The sequence below is a fragment of the Zosterops lateralis genome (genome assembly GCF_965231275.1).
Source record: "Zosterops lateralis genome assembly, chromosome: 33".
NCBI classification, from domain to species: Eukaryota; Metazoa; Chordata; class Aves; order Passeriformes; family Zosteropidae; genus Zosterops; species Zosterops lateralis.
In genome coordinates, this window is record NC_139793.1 from 933,272 (window position 1) to 958,589 (window position 25,318).

The 25,318-nt window shown below is 52.0% G+C and overlaps 1 protein-coding gene across 1 annotated transcript in view; it reads left to right on the top strand.

Moving 5' to 3' along the window:
* The window catches only part of LOC310921259 (uncharacterized protein), a 90,258-nt gene extending 66,930 nt beyond the window's left edge, over positions 1–23,328 (top strand). The window contains exon 2 of the mRNA XM_083881378.1: positions 22,126–23,328. Coding sequence (XP_083737504.1) covers positions 22,140–23,123 — 984 coding nt within the window. The 5' untranslated portion in view covers positions 22,126–22,139 and the 3' untranslated portion in view covers positions 23,124–23,328. The remainder of the gene's footprint in view (positions 1–22,125) is intronic.
* Positions 23,329–25,318: the final 1,990 nt, after the last annotated feature.

Below are 25,318 nucleotides of genomic sequence, written 5' to 3' on the forward strand. Positions count from 1 at the left end.
GGAGTGGGAAAATCCTGAGACAGGGAGGAAAACTCAGCTCACATGGACAGTTTTATCACAAGATTACAAGAACAGCCCCACAAATTTTAAAAAACACCTAATAAAGGAATTAAAAGACTGGAAAAAACAAGAACCAGAAGGAATTATTCTTCAATATGCAGATGACATCCTGAGTGCAGCCAAAACAAGAGATGGTTGCACACGACTTACCCTAAGTTTATTACACTTTTTGGGAGGGAGTGAGTCCAAAGTTTCCAAAGACAAAGCACAGATGGCCAAGGAAGCAGGAGTTTACTGGGGCCTGGAGATCTCCCGTGGACACGGGCAGCTGAGCAAAGAAGGGAAAGAAGCCACCTGTGGACTCCCAGAGCCCCACACTGGGAGAGAGAGGCAGCTTTCCTGGGAATGGTGGGGTGGTGTCCTTTGTGGAGGGCTAATTATGGACTGCTGGAAAAACCCCGACATGGGGCAGGAAAAGCAGCCGAGAAAAGAATTATCCTGTGGGCTGAGAACACCAGAGCAGCATTTCAACAGCTGAAACACTCTCTAGGGCCAGCCCCAGCACTGGCACTGCCAGACTTAACTGAGCCTTTGGAACTTTTCACAGCCCACAGACGGAATCTGGCTCTGGGGGCACCAGCACAGCCTCGGGAATCCACGGAGGGCTGTGGCCACTTTTCCAGACAGACAGACAATGTTCCCCAGGGCTGCCCAGGATGCCTGAGGGCTGTGGCAGCCACACTCCTCCTGATGCAGGAAGCCCAAAACCTCCTCCCTGGGCGACACACTGCAGTGTCTGTACCCCATGCCCTGTTCCGGCTGCACTGGAACAAAAGGGGGGCACTGGCTACCTGGGAACCCGATGCTTAAACATCAAGCCCTGTTATTAGAGCAGGATGATGTTACCCTGAAAACAACTTCTGTTGTTGGCCCTGCCATGGTTGTGTCCTCCACCTTCATTGACAAGGAGCCTAAACATAACTGTTTACAGACAATTGGAGAAGTCTATTCCAGTCGATGGGACCTGAGAGATGTGCCCCTGGAAAATCCAGATTGGGAGCCTTTTACAGGTGAGAGCAGCTTTATGAAAAACAGCCAAAGGATGAGGGGTTATGCAGTAACCAGGCAGGATAAGGTGATGGAGGCAAAGGCCCTGCCAGCAGATGTGTCAGCACAGAAAGCTGAACTGATTGCACTAACCAGAGCCCTGGACCTGAAGGAAGGGAAAAAGGGAAATATAAATATCTGGACTGACTCTAAATATACATTTAGTGTTGTCCACGCCCATGGAGCCATCTGGAAAGAGAAAGCACTTCTGAACCCTCAAGGCAATCAAATCAAACATGCTGAACAGGTACTTGCCCTCTCAGAGAGCATTAAAAACCACACAGAAGTAGCTTTCATGCCTTGTAGAGATCACCAAAAAGGGAAAACCACTCCAGAACTGGGAAACTGCTTTGCTGATAAAGCAGCAGGTGGGATTGCAGAAGAAGGTATTCTCCCAGTAATTCCACAGAAAGAGATTAATTTGTCAGGGTTCAGCCCAAAATATGACCAGGCAGAGCACAAACTAATCAAGTTTCTCAAAGCTGAGATGACAGAAGGTGGGTGGGCTGTTACACCACAAATCAGGTTGGAGTCCCACCCCTGATCCTGCCAGAGCTGGCTCAAAGAGAACATGAAAACACACATTTGGGTGTTGAAAACCTCCTGAAACAGCTGAAAAAGGCAGTAGTAGGAAAGGGAATGACTGACATGATACAATCAGTAGTGAGCAAATGTGAAATCTGCTGGAAAAACAACCCTGACACGAGGAAAAGAGTTGTATTAGGAGTAACAAAAGCAGGGGATCTTCCTGGAGATTACTGGCAAATAGATTTTGTGGAGTTACCATGCAAAGAGGGATAACATCAGTCCCTGTGAAATACTATATGGCAGACCAGATCAGATCCCACATAGTTTTGGTGAAATTCACTTGAAAGGGGAAACTTGATTTCTAGAGATGTCTAATGGTTTTAGATTGCACTTTGCAGAAGCTCCAGACTTACCTGGTGCTGACCAGACCCCCAGGACTGGACACAGCTGTGCATCCATTCCAGCCTGGAGACTGGTCTGTGTCAGTGGTGGGACAATGATCCTCTACAAGCCAGTCCTGCTGACCACTCTCACCACGGTCACCATTGCTGGCAAAGGACCTGGATTGGCTATTCCAGAGCTAAGAGAGCTCCTGCTCCTGGAACAACTGTAAAAACACAGAGTGAGGCTGATGCAGACAAAAACATGCTTTAAATGATTTCTTCTCTGTACTTAAAGAACTGTGCACAATAATCCTCATTCTTCTTTGCATGATACCTAACTGTACAAGACAATGCTACTATTGGATGTTTATTACTGGTGTTTAGTATTTTTTTTATGGCTAGATATTTATCTGTGGTTTAATGTTCATTACTGCTGGCTGTTCACTATTGTTAGTTACTTATTTGTGATTGAATACCTATTATTGGTAAATATTTAGGATAGAGACTCGACAAGGAAAAGGCCTTGTCAAGCCTCTGAAGGGGGGAAATGATGCCTGAAGGTTTAGTTTTCGTATTTGCAGATTCTGTGCTGCCCAGGGATGTAGTTCTGAGCCTCATATTCAGTGCCAGTCAGCTCTGCACAGAGCAGGGGCACAAAACAAATCCTTTTTCTGCAGAGAACCAAGGACACCTTTCAGGCCCAAAAGCACAAACAAGGGTGGACTGAAGGGATGAACAAGAAGGATGAGACCTCACAACCTGAAGCTGTAATTGGACAATTAAACCCAATATGCAAATGGCCCAAAACTTATAAAAGTGTCAGATGTGGTGACTGGGCAGCCATTTTTTTGTGACTGTTCTTGGTCCATCCGGGGTGCAGCCTTGGTGGGGCTCCTGTCCTGCCCAGGGTGGATCCTGGATTCAATAAATCCCTACTTTATTCTCTGTCCCTGCCCAGTCTCTGTTTCAGGTCAGCCTCCCAAGGCATCAGCACGGCCTGGCCCAGGGACACTGAGCTCCAGCACTTTGGGCTGCTGTGCCCGGGCTGCTGCCCTTGGGCTCCCAGCACAGGCCAAGGGGGGACAATCCCCTCCAGAAACTGTTGTTGGCTTTAAGCTTTGCTCTGGAACATCCCCAAGGAGCCACCTGCAGGGGCTGGAGCCCGGCCGGGTGCCCGGGGCCACCAAAGCTGCTGGGGCAGTGCCCTCCTGCCCCGGGCAGGGCAGAGAACACCCAAGGAAAGGCTCGTGCTGGGCTCAGGGCAGGGACAGGGCACTCCCCTGGCACTGCCACGGGCACAGCAGAGCCGGCCTGGGGACAGCATTGGCATCGATGGCCCCTGGAATCCCAGCAGGGATTGCTCCTCACCTCACTGCTCTCATTGCATTGGTCATCCATTCAAATCATTTCCCCATGGAATTCCCATGGCAGTGGGCTGGGGGGGAGATCCATCCATGGAATTCTCACCTGACTGGGATGACAGTGAGATCCAGCCATGGAAATTCCATGGGAATTCCTGCATTCCCTAGTCTCCCCATTTCTGAATCCCACATTCCCATGGGAATTCCCCTTCCCCTCCCACACCCACCTTTGTGCTCCAGAGCCTCCTGACCATATCTGATGTCTTTTGGGGGCCCTTCCACACAGGTGTGTCCCAGGTAATGCTTCATCTGCTCCACCAGGATCCCTTTGCATTCCCAGCACCTCTGGGTGATCCAGTGGCACCATGGGACACTGCAAAGCTCCTGGATCCTGTTAGCCGAGGAAAGAACACACAATCGCGAAATTGTATGCGGTGCTTTATTTCAGAGCTCTGGAAGCCGGGGATCCAGACCCAGATCTCGTCTTGTCCAACATGCTTTATGGTTACAGTTTTATATCTTTTTTGTTACATAAGGATTCGTGTTAATCATTAAACCCCATTGTTCCATTGATTCCATCCCGAGGAACAATAGTCTGTGTGATTCTTGCTCAAGATTCTGGTTGGAGAAAATAATCATATTTAGTTACCAAACTGATATTACAATTGACAATTCTGGCATGCGTCATACTAAGGATTATATCAGTACAGATCCTCCTGACCTAACTTTATTCTTTTAGAGCCTGTGCGTTCTACCAGGGTTCCCCCTTTCTCTCCCCCTACCACCTGTGCAAAGTTATGCTTTATACTTCAGTTAATTAAAACAATAGCACGGAATAACATCCTGGTCACAAGTGGAGCCGATCCCTGGTTTTGGGCCCTTGCTATTTTAGAAATCAATTTAACCCTATGTTATCACAAGGACAGAGGCCAGACAAAGAACTTTTTTAGCTTTTAGTTAGTTTAGCTAACTGAGGCAGAGAAGCTCCTGGACTGTTTTTTTGGTTTGGTTTTTTTGTGGTTTTTTTTTTTTTTTTTTTTTTTTTTCTTTTTTTTTTTTTTTTTTTTTCTTTTTCTTTTTTTTTGTTTTGTTTTGTTTTGTTTTCCCTTGGGATTGTTTAAACCTGTCCTGGACTGAAAAGCCCAGACAGACACCGGGATCTCACACCTGCAGCCCACGGGGGCCTGGACCTGGGCATTTTGCAGCACCAAAGGGACTGGGACTGATAAGAGACTGAGAGAGCTGAGCTCACTCACGGCAAGGGCTTCTCTCAGTTTTGCCATCTCTCTTCAGAGCGGCGAGAGGTTTTATTGTTTCATATTATTCATTCTTTATGCTTGTGGGCGTTTTGTTTGTCAAATCAATAGTTTTTTCCACTTTTCTCCCAGGAAATTCTTTTCCCACACCTGCTGGGGGGAGGGGCCGTTTGGGTTTGCCAACCAGAGGAACCCCATTGGCAGGTTTCCTCCCAAATTTGCCCTAAACCAGGACAGAGGGAGGATGCAGAGAGAGAGAGAAAGAGTGTGTAAAAAAAATCCCATGGAACTGATTTTTGATATCCTTGGAATTTTTGAGATCTTTCCCAACCCAAACTACACTGTGACTGTGGAACATATGTGAATGTGTATTTTAACTTGATATAATTAATACCAGCATCATCATAATTTTTTTAATTTTTTATTTTTATTAAAATTATTTACTACTATTACTACTATTTCTTCTTTTTCTTCTTCTATTTCTTCTTTTGCTCTTCTTATTCCTATTCTTAAATCCTATCCTTATTTACTGCCACCATTTCTTCATCTTCTTTATTGACTATTTCCTATTCCTATTCTAATTCTAATTTTTTTTGTGTGTGTTCTGTGCAGGGGGGTCCTGTCCATCCCTAATCCTGGGGCTGCGGGGCCCAGCAGGAGAAGCGGAAGAGGCTGCGCAGCGCCCGCAGCGCCCGCCGGAGCTGGGAGAGACGTTTCTTGCGGGGGGCCCGCTGCTGGCTGAGGGTGCCGGCCTCTGGCTCCTGCTCCTGGAAGGCACCAGGGGCCCCGTGTCCTCTGGGGGCCAGGGCTTCCACGTGGGGAGGTGAGGCACAGAGCAGCCCCCAGGGGCGCGGCTCAGATGCCTCGTTCTCAACCCAACCCTCACGCAGGATGGGCACGAAGATCCCGCCTGGCAGGAGGAACCCACCTCTCGCCACTCTTGGCTCTCTGCTTTGGTCTTCATGCAGCTCTAGGACGCTGATTTCATCCCAGTCGTCCTCCTCGTGCAGGAAGGCCTTGTCCCCGATGTTCTCTTGCCACCTGTACAGCACAAGGTCTTGCTCACTGTCACTTTCCCAGGTAGACTGCACAGAGGCTCTCCTTCCATTGCCTCCGGATACCTTCTGGGCAATAAAGTCTTCCTCCTGAGAAAGCTGCTGCACAATGGACTCTTCCCAGTCTGACACTTCTTGGAGACAGTTGAAATCTCCATGGGACAGCTCCTGCTGGCTGTAATCTTCCCAGTCTGAGAGACTGTGGGAGATACTGACTTGTGCCTGGGAAAGGCCTTGCTCTGGGAATTCTCCCCAGTCAGAAGCTTCTTGGTAGCTCTCAACATCATCGTGGGACAGCTCATCTTCAGTGTATTCATCCCAATCAGAGAGCATGTTGTAGATATCGGCTTCTTCTTGGGAGATCACCTGCCGAATGAAGGATTCCCTTTGAGATACTTTGTTGCTGATGGTTTCTGCTGGGGACAGCTCCTGCTCAATGCAGGCTTCTCCTTGGGATCCCTCATTGTAGCTGCTGGTTTCTTCTGGGGACAGCTCCTGCTCAATGCAGGCTTCCCCTTCAGATCCCTCATTGTAGCTGCTGGTTTCTTCTGGGGAGATCTCCTGCACAATGCAGGCTTCCCCTTGGGACCCTTCTTGGTATTTGTTGATTTCTCCTTGGAACAGGTCTGTGTGTTCCTCATCTTGGCACTGAGAATCCTCAAGCTTCTCAGCCCTGGCCCCCTCCTTGCTCTCTTCCTGTGCCAGGACTGATGCCCTGTCTGCCTCCTCCTGCTGTTCACTGAGCCCCTGGGCTCCCGCTGGGCTGGGCGAGGGGCTGGGGGGGCAGCAGGGGCTGTGTGGGGCAGATGTTGGGCTCTCTCCCCTTTCTAGTGCAGCTGCTGCTTCCCTTTCTGCAGCCGTGCTCTGCTGCAGGGCCCCCTGTTCCTCTGGCTGCTGGACCTCCAGCACAGGCTGGAGCAGCTCCTCAGAGCTGATGTTCCCCGCTAAGCCCAGCAGAGCCTGGCAGCAGCCTGGGGGGCTGGCTGGGGCAGGGACTGGTGTCTGTGTCCCTGCCCATGGCACCTCCTCACTGCCAGCAGGGGAACCGGGGCTCTTTCCTACCTCAGCAGCAAGAGGCTCCGGGGGCTCCTCCACCTCCTCAGCAGCTCCAGCTGCAGCAGCAGCAGCTGCCAGCTCATCCTCTGTGGGACTCCCTGGGGCAGGAGAGGTGCTGGGCAGCTCAGGGGCTGCCTCTCCTGCCACCTGGGTGCCCACGCTGCTGGGAGAGCCGGGCCCCTGCTGGGCACAACTCTGGGCATCCTCAGCCTTCTCTGGGTGCAGGGGGTCATCATCCATCTCGTACCTGATGTATTTTTCCCATTGGGATGGTTCCTGGCTGCTGGCACTTTCTTCCAGTTGGGCAGCTGGTGGTCACTGCTGTCTTTTTCCCACTGGGCCAGGTTTTGGAGACTGTAGTCTTCTCCTTGGCAAACCTCCTTGTTGTTATTGTCTCCCAGCTGGGACAACTCTGTCTCTCCCTTGTCTCCTTCCCATGGGAACATGTGCAGATGGCTTTGCACTTCTTCTGAAGGAGAGAGTTGCTGATATCCCTCTCCTTCCCACTGGGAGAGCTCTCGATCCATGTTATATTTCTGGTCTTCCTCCATCTTGGCAAAGGGCCCCTCCTCCTCAGGGTCTGGCAGGGGCCGGCCGGAGCTGCCGCCTGCCCACGGCCACTGCCCACTGGGGGCCTGGTCTGCTGGCCGGGCGGGCAAGGGGCTGGGTGCCTGGGAGTCGGGCTTCACCTTCTCCTTCTCTCTCTCTGATCTCCTGCAACGCAGAAGGGGATCCTAGGAGCTGCTTCCTGCTGAGCAAGTGGCTCTCCTGGGACTGGGCAACGCAGGGCCCCGCACCCCCTTATATACCCCTGCGGGCGTGGCTGCGCCATGTCAACAGGGCCCTGGGCCCCACAACGTTCCACATTCCCCAGGGCCCTGAGGGAACGCTGCTGTGTCACAAAGGGCCATGCCCGGCACCCCTTCAGCAGCCCAACCCACTGGAAGTGGCACGGAGCAGCCCCCGGAGTGCTGGGCCTCCGGCCCCTTGTCATCATCTGGTTATCCACATGATCAGAAATGCCTCTGCCCAATTTAGGGTGCAAAGTCAATAGTATGGGTTTTATTGAACAGTAAATTAGAGACACAGAGGGAGAGAGAGAGGAACAGTAAAGAGATGGGGGAGAAAAAGAGAGTGACCGAGAGAGATGAAGTAAAAAATGTCCCCAGTCAGTGGATCCCAAAGGCTCTCCCGTGGTCGCTCCCCATCAGCTCTTGGTGCTGAGGGTCTCCCCGCACACACGGAGTTCAGGGGGCTGGCGCACACTTGGGCCGGGTGGTCTCGGGTTGGTTTTCTCACCCGAGATTCAAGTTGTTTAAAGTCCTTGGCCCTCTAAAAGCCCCGAGTCGCATTGGTACAAAGAAGCGGAGTCTTCAAGGCCTTGCTTTCTGGTTTCTCAAGTTGTTTATTATTTGATATCACAAAGTTTTTCTCCGCTCCCAGCCGAGGTCTGGACAGCGGCTGGGGCACGAGGCGACTGCCCACCGATGGGACGTCACCTTACATTTATACAGATAATTACGTATAAGATATTTACTATTTCACACCATTGCCTAGTGCTTACACTAAGAGGGTCACTTCTGCTTTGACCCAGTCCACTCTAACTATCTTATTTCATCACCACCCCAGAAGATGGAGGACGAGGAAGAAGGAGAGGGACACGAGGTACCACCCAAATTCCACCATCTTGTCCCCCATTTACCTCTATTCTAAGAATCCTAAAACTACTGAATTTTGTATGTTCTACTGTGCTAAACTACTATTTTCACTTCCTGGTGATTTGCAATTCCTCTCCTAATGCTGGAAGTTTCTCCCATGGGCTAAGATCAAACTCAGTGTCTTCCTGGGCTCTGTGCCAAGGTTTCCAACCCCCCTGGACCGGTTCCACACCCCCCTGTCCAGGGCTCAAATTCTCTTTCCCAGGTCTCAGGTCATCCAAGGGGATGTCCAGGACTCCAACATCTCCCCCTCCTGTTTGCACCAAAAAGACCTCTTTTGCAGCCTTGTGCATGAGTCGCCGTATGCATTGAAAGAAGCACGGCACGACCATGAGAAGAATTACAAATCCCAACAGGATGCAAAAACCTCTTTTTGAAATTTCCTTCCACAAAGGTGAAAGGTCTAAAAAATTGAACATGCCATCCAACCACGACCCTGTTTCCTTTCCAATTTTGTTCACACTTTCCCGCAATTGTTTGATGTTCTCATGGATCGATTTAGAATGATCTGACAAGTTCATGCAACACATCCCTTCAAATTCCTCACACCCGTGCCCATGTGACAGCAAAAGATAATCAATTGCTGCCCTGTTTTGGATAGTTGCTCGTCTTACACTATCAGTGTCCATTAACATGTCACTCAGTGTAAGAGAAATGGCTCGGGCATGTTTACTCAGCCAACAAGCCATATGATCCAATTGTGTCAAGGCTACTCCTGATACTGTCTGCGGTGAAAAAATTGCAGCCGCAATTCTCTGTGCCTTAGACCAAGTATGAACATCATCATCACATTTTGGATCATATTGCTAGATAGATCTTTTCTCTTTGGGATTTCGCTCTCTCAGTAACGTTATGTTGGGTGTTAACAATGAAAGTCTTTCAATGCTGCATGGACCGCCTTTGACATTTACAGGGATTGCGGGCCAAACTCTGTCCCCACAAATAAAAAAGATTCCTCTTGGCAATTGCACTGGATCATGGTTGGATGGTCTGCTCACCATCTTAGCGTAGTTACACCAAGACGATGCTTTTCTATAAATTATGTGATTTGGAGTGACATCTATTGTTTTGTTTTCCACCACTCCAGAGTGATCAAATTTCACACAAAATTTCATTCTGACCGATCCAAGAATTTCCAATTCCTGAGGTTCAAAAGGAGCCACAGGAAGGAACTTTGTCCAAACGTCCCATTTGTCCACTGGATTTGAAATGATCTTTAAGATTGCTGGAGGGACGTTTTTTGGAATCGGCCATTTGCTCACTGGCAACCCTACCAAACATGTTGAAAAAGGCTTCCCTGGTCTTGAGTGTATCAAACAAATGGTGTCCAACCCTGATGCATTGGCCAGAGTTTCCCAAACATTTTCCTTTGGTTGAGCCATGGGCCAATCTGCCGCGTTGCTCAAGGCAACCAATGAGAAAATGAGGCAAATGTGTGCTATCAGAGGCCTCCTTTCCCTAGGAACTCCTAAAATGCACCACCACCCAAGTCCCAAGGGAAACCCAAATCCCAAAGTCTCTCTTGCACGTAGAACAAGGGGATGTCCGCTGTCTTGACATCTGCTCATGTCTGCGTGCCTGTGTTCCTGCTTCCTGTCTTGGGGTCCGCGTCTGCTTGCGTTTGGACTCGGTAGGGCTTCACGTTCTTTGCAGCCACCCATCTCGGTCCAGCTCCTGTGGAGACACAAGCATAACCCTTGCCCCAAGTTACTAATTTGAATGGTCCTTCAATTTGTCCTGTGTCTGGGTTCCTGACCAAAACTAAAGGATTCTCCTTCAGTTTTGCTTTTGTACTATTTGAAAAGTGTCTGATGATTGGCGGAGTGGGCTCTGTAAAAGAGCCATTTAGAAAATTCAACACATACAAGGCTTTGTTCAAGCGCATGTGTGGTGTTGCATCCGCCTCCCCCCTTTTCTGTTTTTCCAAAAGGGCTTTTAGTGTTTGGTGTGTCCTTTCAATGATTGCTTGACCTGTTGGAGAACGTAGGATACCAAAAGTGTGATGGACGCCCCACCTTTTCAGAAATTTGTCAAGCACTTTCCCTGTGTAGGTCGGACCATTGTCTGTTTTGATTTCTTGCGGCACACCTAATGATGCAAACGCTTGTAAAAAGTGTCGACAAGCGTGTTGTGCCGTCTCGCCTGTGTGCAACGATGCAAAAGTTGCACCTGAAAATGTGTCTACTGAGACATGGATGTTTTTAAGTTTGCCAAAAGATGGGTATTTGGTGACATCTGTCTGCCACAGTTGCAGACTGTGCAATCCTCTTGGATTGACTGCTCCCATGGATGCAGGAGGCTGTACACGCTGACAGTCTGGACAGGTATTGATGATTTCCTTTGCCTGGCTTTTGGAAATGCGAAAGGCTTCCATCAATGCCTGAGCATTCTGATGAAAAAATGCATGACTCAACTTTGCCTGCTCGAAGATGTTCGGCAAAGTGTTTGAAATTGGCATAGCCAATTCATCTGCGTGTGCATTGCCCTCTGCTAAGAATCCTGGAAGGGAAGAGTGTGCCCTAATGTGAGAAACAAAATATTCATGTTTTCTCTCTTGTAATAGAGTCCTCATACAAAGTAAGTATGAATACAAATCTTCATTGTCAACTTCCTTTAAAAGTGAATTTTCAAGCCTTCTGACCACATTTGCTACATATGCTGAATCTGTGATCAGACTGGGAGGTTGAGAAAACAGTTCGAAGACTCGAACCACTGCTGCCAACTCCACTATCTGTGGTGAACCTTGCACTGTTTCTATGTTTGATTCCCACTTTCCTGTTGTTGCATTTTGCCATGTGATTACTGATTTGTGAGTTTTTCCTGAGCCGTCGGTAAATATGGTTATTGCATCCAACGGCACCTCACTTATTTTTGGCTTTTCTCTAAAACTTATTTTTGCTTTCAACAATTTGTGGCTTGGAAAGCGGATCGTGCAAGTGCCATTGTTTGCCGCACTTGTATCATTGTGCTCCTGAAAGTTTCGCTGTCATTACTGTTGTGGAATTATTTTGTCGAAGAGCTGCCAAAGCCTCCTTAAGGTTTTCAGTCTGGGCTTTGATGATTTTTTCCATCTGTTCTCCCCAGATGCTTGCTTGAATGGATGCAACATGCTGTGGTGTTCCTACTTTGCTGCATGCTTCCAACATTTCTGCCAAGGACGGCTGGCCTGGCATTGCACTGATGATGCGTTTGCAGTCTGCGCTGGCATTTGCAAAAGCAAAACTTCGAAGCAGATGTGGCTTCGCTCCCTCATCATTGACTTGTCTCTCTATTGCTTGTGTTAGACGATCAATGAATGAGGAGAAAGATTCTGATGGGCTTTGCTTTACCTCTGTGTAAATGCTTTCTGGAATTCCTGCTGGTGGAATTTGCACTATTGCTTTTCTTGCTGCTTCTTTTATATCTGTCAACACCTCTCGTGGCAAATTCCTTGCTTGACGACCTGGGTCATCATTTGGTGGATCACCTGCCATTTCTGCCACGGTGATGCCTGCATTTGGTCCTCCTTGAATCTCCTCCTGAGCTCTTCAAGGGCTCTTTTCCATTTCGCTTCCCAGATAAGGACTTGCGAATCTGTTAGAATCATTGATGCGATAGATCTGAGATCAAAAGGCGTTAGATCATATATGTTGAATGTTGCCTTCAAAAGCTGCTTGAAGTACGGGGATCCCAATCCATTATCACGGATGGCTTTCACTAATTCCTTGATGACGTCATGATCCAATTGCTCCCATCTCGGATTCTGACCTTGTGCATCGTATGCCACTGGCAATGCTAGACTTCTTGCACCTGTTAAATTGAATTCTTTCAATGCTTTTTTCTTTATCTCAGTCCAATCTGTTGCACTGGGTACCTGTGCATCAGATATCTATGAATCTTCCAAAAATGGAATTAATTGCTGCGATTTCCATGATGATGCTGCTCTTGTCATTCCGGAGTCTTCTTGTGTTTGGTGTTTGTTCACATCTTCTTGAGATGTGATCCCTTCATCCCTGAGGGATATGTCTCTTCTTGAGATTTCTTTTCCTCCTAATTGAGGAGTAGGAAGCTGGGATTTCTGTGCAGCACGTGATCCCTGTGCAGCACTACCAAAGGAGAGGGTTGATCCATCGGGTAGCCAGAGGATAAATGGAGAATGCGTCTGTGCAGTTGATTGAAGAGGAGCTTGATTGGCTTTTGGTGAAAGGAACACTTGAGGGAATTGAGTGTTTGAATCTGGGTTGAGCTCCAAAGCTGTTTCTTTAAATTTCAGGAGAAATTTCTTCATGAAATCTTTGGATAATAAAATTGAAGGAGCTTGAGATGAAGAATCTGCAGTTGCTGTTGTTGTTGATATGAAAGGGATGCCTTGCGAAGCAGTGATATGAATCATGCTTTCATCCGTGCTGACTGCTTGTTGTTGTAGTTGAATTGCTTCGTGATCCTCTAAAGTTGACACAGGCTGTGTTTGTTCCTGTCGAAATTGCTGCTTTGGAGAATAAATCTGTTTTTTGTATGTAATTGGGAAAAAATGATGTAATGTGGGTGTTCCGCCACTAGCTGGCGCTGTTGCTGGACTGGCTGAGTATGGCCGTTGCCGTGTTTGCTGTAATTGTACAGTCCCGCCACTAGGTGGCGCTGTCATCGAGACAGCTGGACCCTGTCCGGCACTAGGTATTTTTTCTGGGATCTGTTCCATCAGCTCCGACAAAAGACGCTGTGCTTGTAACAAGTTCTCCGTTTCTGGGTCTCTGGAAACTGTTGTAATATTTTTTGGACGTGCGCCCATGCATATGAACGAGCTAGCTGATTTTGAATCACTGAGCGCCTGCTGTGCTGGTATCAAGGCGCCGCTCGTGGGCGGGGTCATGGTCTGCGGCTGCCGTGAGGAGGCGGCTCCCTGGACAAATTCTCCGCCCTGGCCACTCTCCATCCCCGCCTGCGCCACCCCCGCCTGCTCCGATCCTGCTTGCGCTGTCCCGGCACCCCCCTGGGAGGTGTTCCCTCTCGGCCCGCCCCCAGAGACTGCCCCGTCCCGCTCGCCATCGGGGTTTACCCCGCCCTGAGCGAGACTGCGGCTTGGAATCCACCCCACTCCCACCGCGCCTGCGCCAAAATCCGCCGCAAGCGCCTCTGGGGTTTGCAGTGCATGGCTCTGCGCCTGCGCCGCCCTTTCTGGCTCTTTACCCATGCTTTGCGATGCGGACGCAACTTGGCCCACATTGCTCCCCGTAGCTTGCGTCATCAACCTGCGCTCAGCTACCGGCATGGACTTTCCCCCCGCTGCCGTCCCGGTCCCGCGGTTTGCAAAATCCCGACGATCGCCCGCGAGTTGTTTTTCCCCGCGATCCGCGCCCCCTTGACACGGTATGTTTTCCCTCTGCCCCCCGTTACGTTCCCCGTCACCGCCGTATGATTGTTCCCGGCGCGACTGACTCTGATCGCTTTCGCGCGCATGCGCTGCGGTCTTATCTCCCGCGGCTGACGCGATTTGGCGTTGTTTTCCCTGCTGTTCTGGTGTTTGGCGCCCTCCCCCTCCCCCCTGCTGTGTTTGTCCTTGCTCTGCTGGAGGGAGAGGCGGCGAAGCGATTTTGCGTGATATCTGCGGGGAGGTAAACGGGCTTCTAGATGGAATATGTTCTAAATCTCCCTGTTTCCCCCCCTGGGGCAATTGTCCCATGTCCAGGGGACATGTCTCAGAAGAACGCATGTCTCTATCTTGATCGCTGGGATAAAGTACAAGTTTTTGCTTTCCCGAGACTGGCTTTGGGGAATCAGGTTTTGGGGTTTGAGGCACCGAGACAAGCTGCTGTGCATCATGTGCCTCACCTCGGGGAAGCTGCTGGCTTTCCCCTGATGTTGCCTGGGTGACCTGATGGCTCTCCCCTCCCACATCCCCACTAGGAGATTTGGCATCCGCCTGCTGCTGAGAGGCAGAACAAGTCGCTGCTGGCTGCTGCCCAGCGGAAGAAACCTTGCTTTGTCCCTCTTGCGCAGTCCTCTGCTGTTGTAAAGAAGGAGGAACTGCTTTTCTGTTACGTGAAATGGACTCTAGCATGGTTCTCGCTGCGGGCAAAAGCTTCGCAGCTGCTTTATCTTTCTTAGTTGCTCTGTTGTAAAGTTCCCTGTTTGCCTCTTGCCAAAATGCAGGCTCAAATACAACGTGGGTCTCACAATCTGGAAAGTTACACCGAACCCACAAAAGAAGAGCTTGAAGCTCCTTCTCAGAAAGGCCTGCAGGATGTGCAGACGCTACTACCCTTAATTTTGCTAGGATCCTAAGCTGTTTCTGGGAGATTCCCACCCTCATGTGTTCTAAATTCGACCGGTCTTACCAAAGCCGAAAAACAGGGTGCAGGTGTTCTCAAATTCGTCCCGGGGGTGTCCTGATAACCGACCAGCAGATCTCAGGGTGACGACTTCAGGGCCCTTGAAGTTCGTCTGTCCAAGGCGAATTTGAAGGCAGCTGCTTTGGCCAAAAATCTTCCCCTGTCTTCTCTGGCTGTTTTCCTGGCTTCAGAGGGCTTGGTGTGTCCACTGGAAAGTACCCAGGGACGCCAGTTCTCGTCCAGGCACCCAGGGATGCCAATTCTTGGGTTGGTTTTCTCACCCGAGATTCAAGTTGTTTAAAGTCCTTGGCCCTCTAAAAGCCCCGAGTCGCATTGGTACAAAGAAGCGGAGTCTTCAAGGCCTTGCTTTCTGGTTTCTCAAGTTGTTTATTATTTGATATCACAAAGTTTTTCTCCGCTCCCAGCCGAGGTCTGGACAGCGGCTGGGGCACGAGGCGACTGCCCACCGATGGGACGTCACCTTACATTTATACAGATAATTACGTATAAGATATTTACTATTTCACACCAATGCCTAGTGCTTACACTAAGAGGGTCACTTCTGCTTTGACCCAATCCACTCTAACTATCTTATTTCATCACCACCCCAGAAGATGGAGGACGAGGAAGAAGGAGAGGGACACGAGGTACCACCCAAATTCCACCATCTTGTCCCCCATTTACCTCTATTCTAAGAATCCTAAAACTACTGAATCTTGTATGTTCTACTGTGCTAAACTACTATTTTCACTTCCTGGTGATTTGCAATTCCTCTCCTAATGCTGGAAGTTTCTCCCATGGGCTAAGATCAAACTCAGTGTCTTCCTGGGCTCTGTGCCAAGGTTTCCAACCCCCCTGGACCGGTTCCACACCCCCCTGTCCAGGGCTCAAATTCTCTTTCCCAGGTCTCAGGTCATCCAAGGGGATGCCCTAGACTCCAACAGAGATCCAGGCTGAGGAATTGACAAATGCCCTGGGGCACACCTGCCTGGAATGGCTCTGGAAATGTGTCAGATATGGGCGGGAGGCACTGGAGCATAAAGGGGGGGAGGGCAGAATTCCCCCGGGAATGTGGGATTGGGAAATGTGGGATTTGGGAGGGCAACGTTTGGGAACATGGGAATTCCCGTGGGGCCTCCAAGGATGGACCCCACTGCTGTCCCATTGCCATGGGAATTCTGTAGCTGGATCTCACTGCCATCCCATTCCCATGGAATTCCACGGGCAGATCCCATCCCCATCCCACTGCCAGGGAAGCTCCAGCGCAGATCCCCCCCAAACCCATCCTGGGGGTCGCCCTGTTTTTTGCCCTCCCCACCCCCCACAAGACTCCTGGGGGTCCCCCCATGACCCCCCCGGCCCCCCCAAACTCCTCCTGGGTCCCCCCTCATCCCCCCACGGGGATTCCTGGGAGTCCCCCCGTGTCCCCTCCCCCAGGACTTTGGGGGTCCCCCCGACCTGTCCGTGCCCCTCCCCCGTTTCTGCCCCCCTGTGATGGTGGGGGGTGGGGGCCGAGTGCTGGTGCCCCCCTGCCTGCAGCAGATCCAGCGCTGGGGGCACTGCAGGGGCTCCCTGGCCATTTGGGCTCCCCTGGGATTTGGGGTGACCCCCCAGGCCCCAGGATCTCCCTGAACACGCTGACGCTGCCCGGGCACAGTGAGAAGGTTCAGACCCGGCTCGGGGTCCCAGCTCTGTCACCGGCCCCGCCCAGGGACCCCCAAACCCCCCTGGGACCCCCAAACCCTCCCGGGACCCCCAAATCCCTCCCGGGACCCCCAAATCCCTCCTGGGACCCCCAGCCCCCCCGGGGCTCCGCTGCCGGAATCACCGGGAGTGGTGTTGCCCTTTGAAGGGGAGTTTTCCTGGGAACCCAAAACAGGCGCCTCTTAAAGCGGCCATGGCAGAGAGAATCCCAAAAATCCACCCCGGGCCGGGGGGGGTGGGGGGGGGGGGCAAAACATCCCCCAGAGGGGCTTGGAATGGGGGTCCCCTATAAAATGTCACCTGACGGGGGTGATGAGGTGCTCCCAGCACAGCCCAGTCACTGCCAGTCCTGGCATCCCCCTGGGCCCTCTCTGCCTTCCGACCTTTCCCGGCTCTATCCCCGCTCGTCCCGCGGGCTGCGAGGGGTTCGGGAACGGGGCAGGAGGAGGAGGGAGGGAGGAAGAGGCGGAGCGGCCGCGGGAAGCGGGAGGAAGAAGAGCAGAGGAGGGAGCGGGCGGCTCCAGCGCTCCCTAAAGCCGCAGCAGCCCCGGGACCATCGGCCCCATCCCGCAGGTGCCCGGGGAGGGGGAGCTCGCCCCAAATATCCCGGGTTTGGGCTCCCTGGGCTTGGGGTTTTTGGGGGGATGTTTGGAGCTGGCAGGGCTCCAAAGGCGAGGCGCAGATGGCCCTCCCTCGGGGGGACATGGGGGGGTCCCCGGGAGGTGGTTTTGGGGGGTCCCGGTGTGGGCAGAGCCCCGGCGGGGCCGGGGGGACCCCGGGTTTGGGGAGCCCGGGAGAGGGCCGGGCTTTGGGGAGCCCCTGAGCGGGAGCCCAGAGACAGGAGAGCCCCAGGAGCCCAAAGCGGGGAGCCCGAGAGGGGGGGAGCCCTGGGATTGCCGGGACCCCGTTGGGGGGCGCTGGGGCTGGAGGGGCGGGATGGCCGGGAAAGGGGTTCGGGGGTCCCGGGGCCAGCAGTGGCGGCTCCCAGGATCAGCCCTGGGCCCCCCATGGCCATAACAAGGGCTGGGAGCTGGACAAATAGCATTAGCAGCAAATTAAAAAAGATGGATCCCTTAGGCTTAGCCTGAGAATGGTGCTTTTCAGAATGGATGGGGTAAATTTAAAAAAAAAATCCTTAATTGTGTCAGAATTAAAAATGACATTACTAGAGCTTTGTTTTCATATTTCTCCCTCCTTTGGTACGTTTGAGAGAAAAAGAAGCCAATAAATCTTTAATCGCATTAACTCATCCTTAATACAGAATGTCCTACAGAGAAGGAGAGATTTCTGTTCCCACAGGTATTTCTTGGAAAAGAAAGGAATGATTTTGAGGAATGAGGTTAACATATAGTAGAAGTAAATGCTGTATAGCAGTACTTGTGTCAGTCTAAAGTGTTTTGGTTTGGTTTTTTGGTGGTTTTTGTTTGGTTTTTTGGAGGTTTTTTTGGGGGGAAGGAGGTTTTGTAGTCTTCTTTTAGTTATTGCCCGGCACTCCCAGTTCCCTCAGCATGGTTCAGTTGCCCCCAGTTTTATCCCAGTCCCTGCCAGTACCTCCCAGTTGTCACCAGTATGCATCCTGTCATTCCCAGTTGCTCCCAGTTCTTCCCAGTGTGTGCACAGCTGGTTTCCTGCGTGGCTCTGGTGGCTCCCAGTAACCCCAGTCAGGGTCCCATCACAGAATGTGTAGGTTGGAAGAGACCTTCAAGATCATCGAGTCCAACCCAGCCTTGACACCTCAACTGGATCATGGCATCGAGTGCCACATCCAGTCTCTTCTTAAACACATCCAGGGATGGTGACTCCACCACCTCCCCAGGCAGACTATTCCAGTATTTAATCACTCTTTGCGTGAAAAACTTCTTCCTACTATCCAACCTATATTTCCCTTGTCACAGCTGAAGACTGTGTCCTGTCCTTCTGTCAGTTGCTGCCTGGACAAAGAGACCAACCCCCAGCTGTCTGCAACCCCCCTTCAGGAAGTTGTAGAGAGTGATAAGGTCACCTCTGAGTCTCCTTTTCTCCAGGCTAAACACCCCCAGCTCCCTCATTCGTTCTTCCTCTGGCTTGTTTTCCAAGCCCCTCACCAGCCTCGTTGCCTCCTCTGGACACGTTCAAGCGTCTCAAGGTCCTTCCTAAACTGAGGGGCCAGAACTGGACACAGCACTCAAGGTGTGGCCTCACCAGTGCTGAGTCCAGGGGAAGAATGAGCTCCCTGCTCCTGCTGGCCACACCATTCCTGATCCAGGCCAGGGGCCATTGGCCCTCTTGGCCACCTGGGCACACTGCAGGCTCATGTTCAGCCGCTGCTGACCAGAACCCCCAGGTCCCTTTCTGCCTGGGCACTGTCCAGCCACACCATCCCCAGCCTAGAGCACTGCAGGGGTTATTGTGGCCAAAGTGCAGGACTTGGCACTTGGACTCATTAAACTCCATCTTGTTGCACTCTGCCCACCCATCCAACCATTCCAGGTCTCTCTGCAGAGCCCTCCCACCTGCCAACAGATCAACAAATGTTCCCAGCTTAGTGTCATCTACAAATTTACTAATGAAAGACTCAATGCCCTCACCCATGTTGTCAATACAAATACTGAACAGAGCTGGCCCCAGCACAGACCCCTGAGGAACACCCCTGGTGACTGTCCCCAGCTGGATGCAGCACCATTCCCCACCACTCTCTGGGCCTGGCCATGCAGCCAGTTCCTAACACAGCAAAGAGTGCTCCTGTCCAAGCCCCGGGCTGCCAGCTTATCCAGGAGTGTGCTGTGGGAGACAGTGCCAAAGGCCTTGCTGAAGTCCAGACAGACATCCAGAGCCCTTCCTGCATCCACCAGGCAGGTCACCTGGTCATCAAAGGAGACCAGGTTGGTCAAACACGACCCACCCCTCCTAAACCCGTGCTGGCTGGCTCTGACACCCTGGCCATCCTGTAGGTGCTGAGTGATGACACTCAATATAAACTGCTCCATTACCTTTACCAGGTACTGAGGTCAGTCTGACTGGGCTATAATTACTGGGATCCTCCTTCCCACCCTTCTTGTGAATGGGTGTCACATTGGCAGCTTCCAGTCACCTGGAACCTCAGCAGTGAGCCAGGACTGTTGGTAAATGATGGAGAGTGGCTTCACAAGCTCATCTGCCAGCTCCCTCCTCACCCTGGGGTGGATCCCATCTGGGCCCAGAGATTTATAGAGTCCAAGCATCTCAGCTGTTCTCTGACTGCCTCCTCCTGGATAACAGGGGCACCATTCTGCTCCCTGACACCACCTACCAGCCCAGGAGGGCAGTTGTCCTGAGGACAAGCCATCTTCCCACTGAAGACTGAGGCAAAGAAGGCCTTAAGCACTTCTGCCTTCTCCTCATCTGCAGTTACTAAGTTCCCTCCCTTATTCTATAGAGAGCAAAGGTTGGCCTTACCTTTCCTTTTACCATTTTTGTATTTATAGAAACATTTTGTATTGTCCTTTACAGAAATTGCCATTTTGAGTTCAAACTGACCTTTGGCCTCCCTAATTTTTTTCCTCCATTGTCTAGCAGCCCCTGAAATACTTCCTGAGGGATCTGGCCCTCCTTACAAAAATGATACATCCTCTGTTTATTCCTGAGTTCATCCAAAACCTCCTTGCCCGTCCAGGCTGGGCATTTGCCTTGTTGACTCATCTTTTGGCACACAGAGACAGTCTGTTCCTGTGCCCTCAAAATCTCTGTTTTGAAGAACACCCAGCTTTCCTGAACTCCTTTGTTTTTAAGGGCTGCTTCTCAAGGAACTCTCTGAATAAGTCTCCTAAATAAGCCAAAGTCTGCCCTCTGGAAGTCCAATGTAAGAGTCCTATTGAGGTACATTCTGATTTCACCAAATATCGAGAACTCTGTAATTTCATGATCACTCTGCCCCAGTCGTCCTCCAACCACCACATCTCCCACCAGCCCATCTCTATTTGTGAACAACAGATCCAACATAGTCTCTCCCCTGGTGGGCTCACCTACTAACTGTGACAAAAAGTTATCATCCATGCACTCTAAAAATTTCCTGGACTGCCTCATTTCTGCTGTATTAAGTTCCCAGCAGATGTCTGGCAGGTTGAAGTCACCTACAAGAACAAGGGCTGATGATCCTGAAACATTCTCCAGCTGCTGATAGAATAAGTTTTCCAGCTCTTCCTCCTGGTTGGGTGCATGATAACAGACTCCCAGTAGGATGTCAGCCTTGTTGGCTTTCCCCTTAATTCTCACCCATAGGCATTTAAATGAATCTTCATTTGTTTCAATACCTATTGCATCAAAAGCCTTCTTAATATAAAGGGCCACCCTCCACCTCTTCTCCCTTTCCTGTCTCTTCTGAAGGGCCTGTAGCCATGGAGTGCAGTGCTCCAGCTGTGTGAGTCATCCCACCACGTTTCTGTGATGGTGACTACATCACAGCTTTGCTGTTGCCCCATGAGCTCCAGCTCCTCCTGTTTGTTACCCATGCTACGTGCATTGGTGTACATGCCCTTCAGCTGGGCTACTGATTTCAGCCCTAACTCAGGCTTAGCACCCTTGGGTCTGCTTCCAGGCAGCCCAGCTGCATCCCCTTCCCCCTTCAAACCTAGTTTAAAGCCCTCTCAATGAGGTCAGCCAGTTCCTGAGCTAAGAACCTTCTACCCTTAACAGAGAAGGAACCACGAGGTCAAGCACTCCCTGAATTCACAGCCCCCCACCCACTGGATCATCACCCCCCATCCCACAGGTGACCAGGGAGGGGGAGCTGGGCCCAGATATCCTGGGGGGTCCCTGGGTTGGGTTTTTTTGGGGGGATGTTTGGAGAATGGAGAACTCCAAAGGTGAGTGGAAAATGCCCCTTGGGGGGACATTGGGGGGTCCCAGTGGCAGCTGCTGGCAGAGGCAGCCTGGAGGAGCAGAGCCCTGTGTCTCCCAGGAGCCCAAAGTGGGGAGCCCAGAGAGGGGGGAGCGCCGCGATTGGCGGGACCCTCAACAGCCTGGAGAGGGGCAGGGGGGACTCCTTGGACCCCCTGGACCCCAAAGCAGAGAATAAGGGGAGAAGGGACCCTGGGGACTCAAAACCCCCAGCGTCCCTGAGTGGGAGAGGGAAACCAGAGAACTCTTCAGATTCCTGGGACTCTCAGCAGCCTGGGGAGGGCAGGGCCTTAGTAGACGGGGGACCCCCAATACAAGCATCACCCCCAGCAGGTGGGACAGGGGGGAACCCCTGAACACCAAAGGGGAGAGACCTGAGACAGGGAACTGCTGGGAGGCATTTTTTGGGGTGTATCTTGGTGTTTGGAAGGTTTTTATGGAACCCAGATGAGCAGTGATTTCGAGAGATGGACCTGGGCAGAGGGACCTTCAAACTCAGGATGCTCATCCCTTGTTTTTCCCCTTACCAAGATTTCCCATTCTCAAACCTTGGCTGGATGGATGAGAAGGCTTTGAGGAAGTGGAAGATGGCCCAGGACAGCCAGGAATGGGAGGAGGAAGTCAGTGCCCCTTTCCCCCTCTCTCCAACTCCATCTCCCAGCCCAGCACGGCCCCCGGTTGCAGGACAACCCCTCTGCCAACACTGTCCTGCTGGGGATGGACTGAGGGGATCTCCTTCCCCTTCCCTCTGGCACAGAGGCAAATCCCATCCTCTCCTTGTCCTTCCTCCCCCAGACAAGGAACTGAGGATGGAGACCAGGGAGGACAAATCACCACGGCAGAACCTCATGGATGAAGCCATTTTGAGGAGCTTCAAGGAAACCAATGGGGAGGAAAAGCCCCAGAGATCCCTTAGAAAAAGGGGCTCCAAACGCATCCCAGGGTTCTCTGAGGAGGAAAGACCCACTCTGAGCCAGGAAGGTGGACAGAGATTCAGCCAGGGCTCTGAGCTGGTCCATGAGCAGCTTCATGATGGGGAGAAGCCCCACAAGTGCTTGGAGTGTGGGAAGAGCTTCAGCTGCAGGTCCCATCTGATCACCCACCAAATGATCCACACTGGGGAGAGGCCCTATGAGTGTCCCCAGTGTGGGAAGAGGTTTCAGACCAGCTCCAGTCTCCTCCTGCATGAGCGCATTCACACTGAGGAGAGGCCCTTCCGCTGCCCCGACTGCAGGAAGGGCTTCAAGCACAACTCCACCCTCGTCACCCACCGGCGCATCCACACTGGGGAGAGGCCCTACGAGTGTGGGGAATGTGGGATGAGCTTCAGCGTGAGATCCAGCCTGATCAGCCACCAGAGGATCCACACCAGGGATCAGCCCTACCAGTGTGAGCAATGTGGGAAGAGCTTCAGCCGCAGATTCAACTTGATCAACCACCAGAACACCCACGCTGAGGAAAGGCCATACAAGTGTGGGGAATGTGGGAAGGGCTTCAACCAGAGGGGCCAGCTGATCAGACACCAAATGAACCACACTGGGGAGAGGCCCTACGAGTGTCCCCAGTGTGGGAGGAAGTTTCAGACCAGCTCCCTTCTCCTCAGGCACCAGCGGATTCACACCGATGAGAGGCCCTTCCGCTGCCCCGACTGCAGGAAGGGCTTCAAGCGAAACTCCCACCTCGTCACCCACCGGCGCATCCACACTGGGGAGAGGCCCCACGAGTGTCCCCAGTGTGGGAAGAGCTTCACCAGGAGCTCTCACTTGACCAGACACCAACAGAGTCACCGGTAAGGGAAGCCCTGAGAGTGCCCCGAGTGTGGGAAGAGCTTCGTGCTCTGCTCCAACTCCATCCCCCATTGGAGGACACACACTGGGCAGAGCCCTGGTGACCCACATTCACTGTAATCTCCTTTGGGAAGACACTGGGCTGGTGGTCCTTTTGTTTGGTTGTCTCTAATATTGTTTTGATTGATCTCCATCCCTTTAAAATAGACAAATTTCAATAAAAATCAATAATCTCATCAAGGGCATCTATAGGCTCACTTTTTTCTAGCGTTTCAAGGGGATCTGGGATTCAGAGAGATACTTTGGAACATTTGGGAGTGTGGGTGGTATTTGGTGTAATTTTCTCCCTGTCTTGGTGCTCAAAGGGACAAGGGGGTTTTATTTGTCACCTCACAACCACTTGATATCACTGAAAACCACTCAATCCCACCCCAAAATTACTTGATTCCACAGCCTCTCAGGTTGGGAGGGGTTTGGAAGAGGATTGGGCAAAGTGGGATGCAAATAAGAGAGGGGTTAGTGGGCATTGAGTGGGGCAGGATGGGTGGGATGGGGTTTAGGAGGTGTGAAATGGAGGAAATAGGGCTTGGGAAGGGGGTCTTGATGCCAGCAGGGGTTGGATGGGTTAGGGTTAGGACTAGGGAGGTGGGGTGGGGTCTGAAATGAGACAGCCAAAGGCTGGGGATGATGAAAAGAGGGGGAACCTGTTATTGATTGACTGATTCACATTGATTCACATTCATATTGATTCACATTCCTGCAGAGATTTTGCAGTATCTCATGTTTCTGAGGCAGTTTTGGGGCACTCCCCAACTCTTGGGGGTTTCCTGAGAGCAGCTCCCTGCAGCCCCATTGCCAGGGGTGGTTGCCTTGGGCACCAGCTCAGAGCTGCAGCCACAGTCCGTTGCCTCGGTGCTGGAGAGCAGAGAAATGATGAATGGCCCCAGACATCTCCAGGGTGTGTTTGGGGGCCAGGGCAAGTTCTGCGTAGGTGAGGTGGTCACTGCCCCAGCCCCAGCCACTGCAGCCTCTGCTCCAGCCCCAGAGTGGCTGCCAAGCCCCTGGCACCCCAAAAACCTCACCTGTGAGAGGGACCAGAGCAGGTGAGGCTGTGACACGGGTGTTACACTGACATGTCCCACGGCCCTAGAGCTCCCAGCAGCTGAGATGGTGCTGAATCCAAGGAAGACTGTGGATCTCTCTCTCTCGCTCACTCTTCCTGACTACTTCTTCTCAAAATCTGGAGAACTTGGACAGGTTAGAGTTTGCTCAATCAGTGCTTTGTGAAATGATTTACTGAAATTCCATGTTGCTTTAAGATTTCCCATGTAGCTCATTCTCTGAAATTTGCAAGTTAAAAGTTTGTTCTCCACTCTGGTGAGAAGTTTGTTGTTTTCTCCCATGTGCCCCCTGAGGGGATCGAGGTACCTCAAGTCCCTTTCCAACAGCGGCCGAGCCAGCTTGGGGCACAGCAGCAGGAACTGCAGTGCTGAGCAAGGCCTGGCTTGGCTGGAGGGAGCAGAAAGGCCAAGCCCTGAGCCCAGGCCTGGCACAGCAGGGCCTGTCTCTCCCCGGTGCCTCGGGGCTCTTTGTGGGGCAGTGGGATGGCAGGGGCAGCAAGGACAAATGTCATCAAACTGCAAGCCCTGCCAGCCTCCTCAGGGAGGGGCCAGGGAGGAGCAAAGTGCAGGCCCTGAAAGGAAAGTTCCTCCTGTGGGGCCTCCAGAGGCACTGCCAGAGCCCAGGGGACAAAGGCCTGGGTGCCTGTGGCCCTGCCAGCCCTGCCCAGCCCTTGGCCATGTGTCCTGCAGGCTGTGCCCCCTGTGCGTGCTGCTGCTGTGCCCTGGCTGGCTGCACACGCCCATCTCGCTGTCCCCTCCAGCATTTCCCAGCCCAGCATTTCTGTGCCCTCCCTGGGCTCCCTGCACCCAGCACTGCCGGCTCCTGGCACACAGAGCCAGCCCAGGAGCCCACCCTGCCAAGGGCCTTTGGAGCAGCCTGCTGCCTGCCATGGCTCCTGACCTCAGCAGCTGCTCCTGGGATGCTTCCATGGAACCCGAGCACAGCAACGCTGCTGGGCATTGGCCCTGCTCAGGCTCACACACTGTCAGGGCACATTCCCTGCCTGTAGGATTCGTGCCTGACCCAAGCCCTGCACTTGTGGCTCCAGCACTGCTTTCCAACAAGAACAGGGGAAGGCA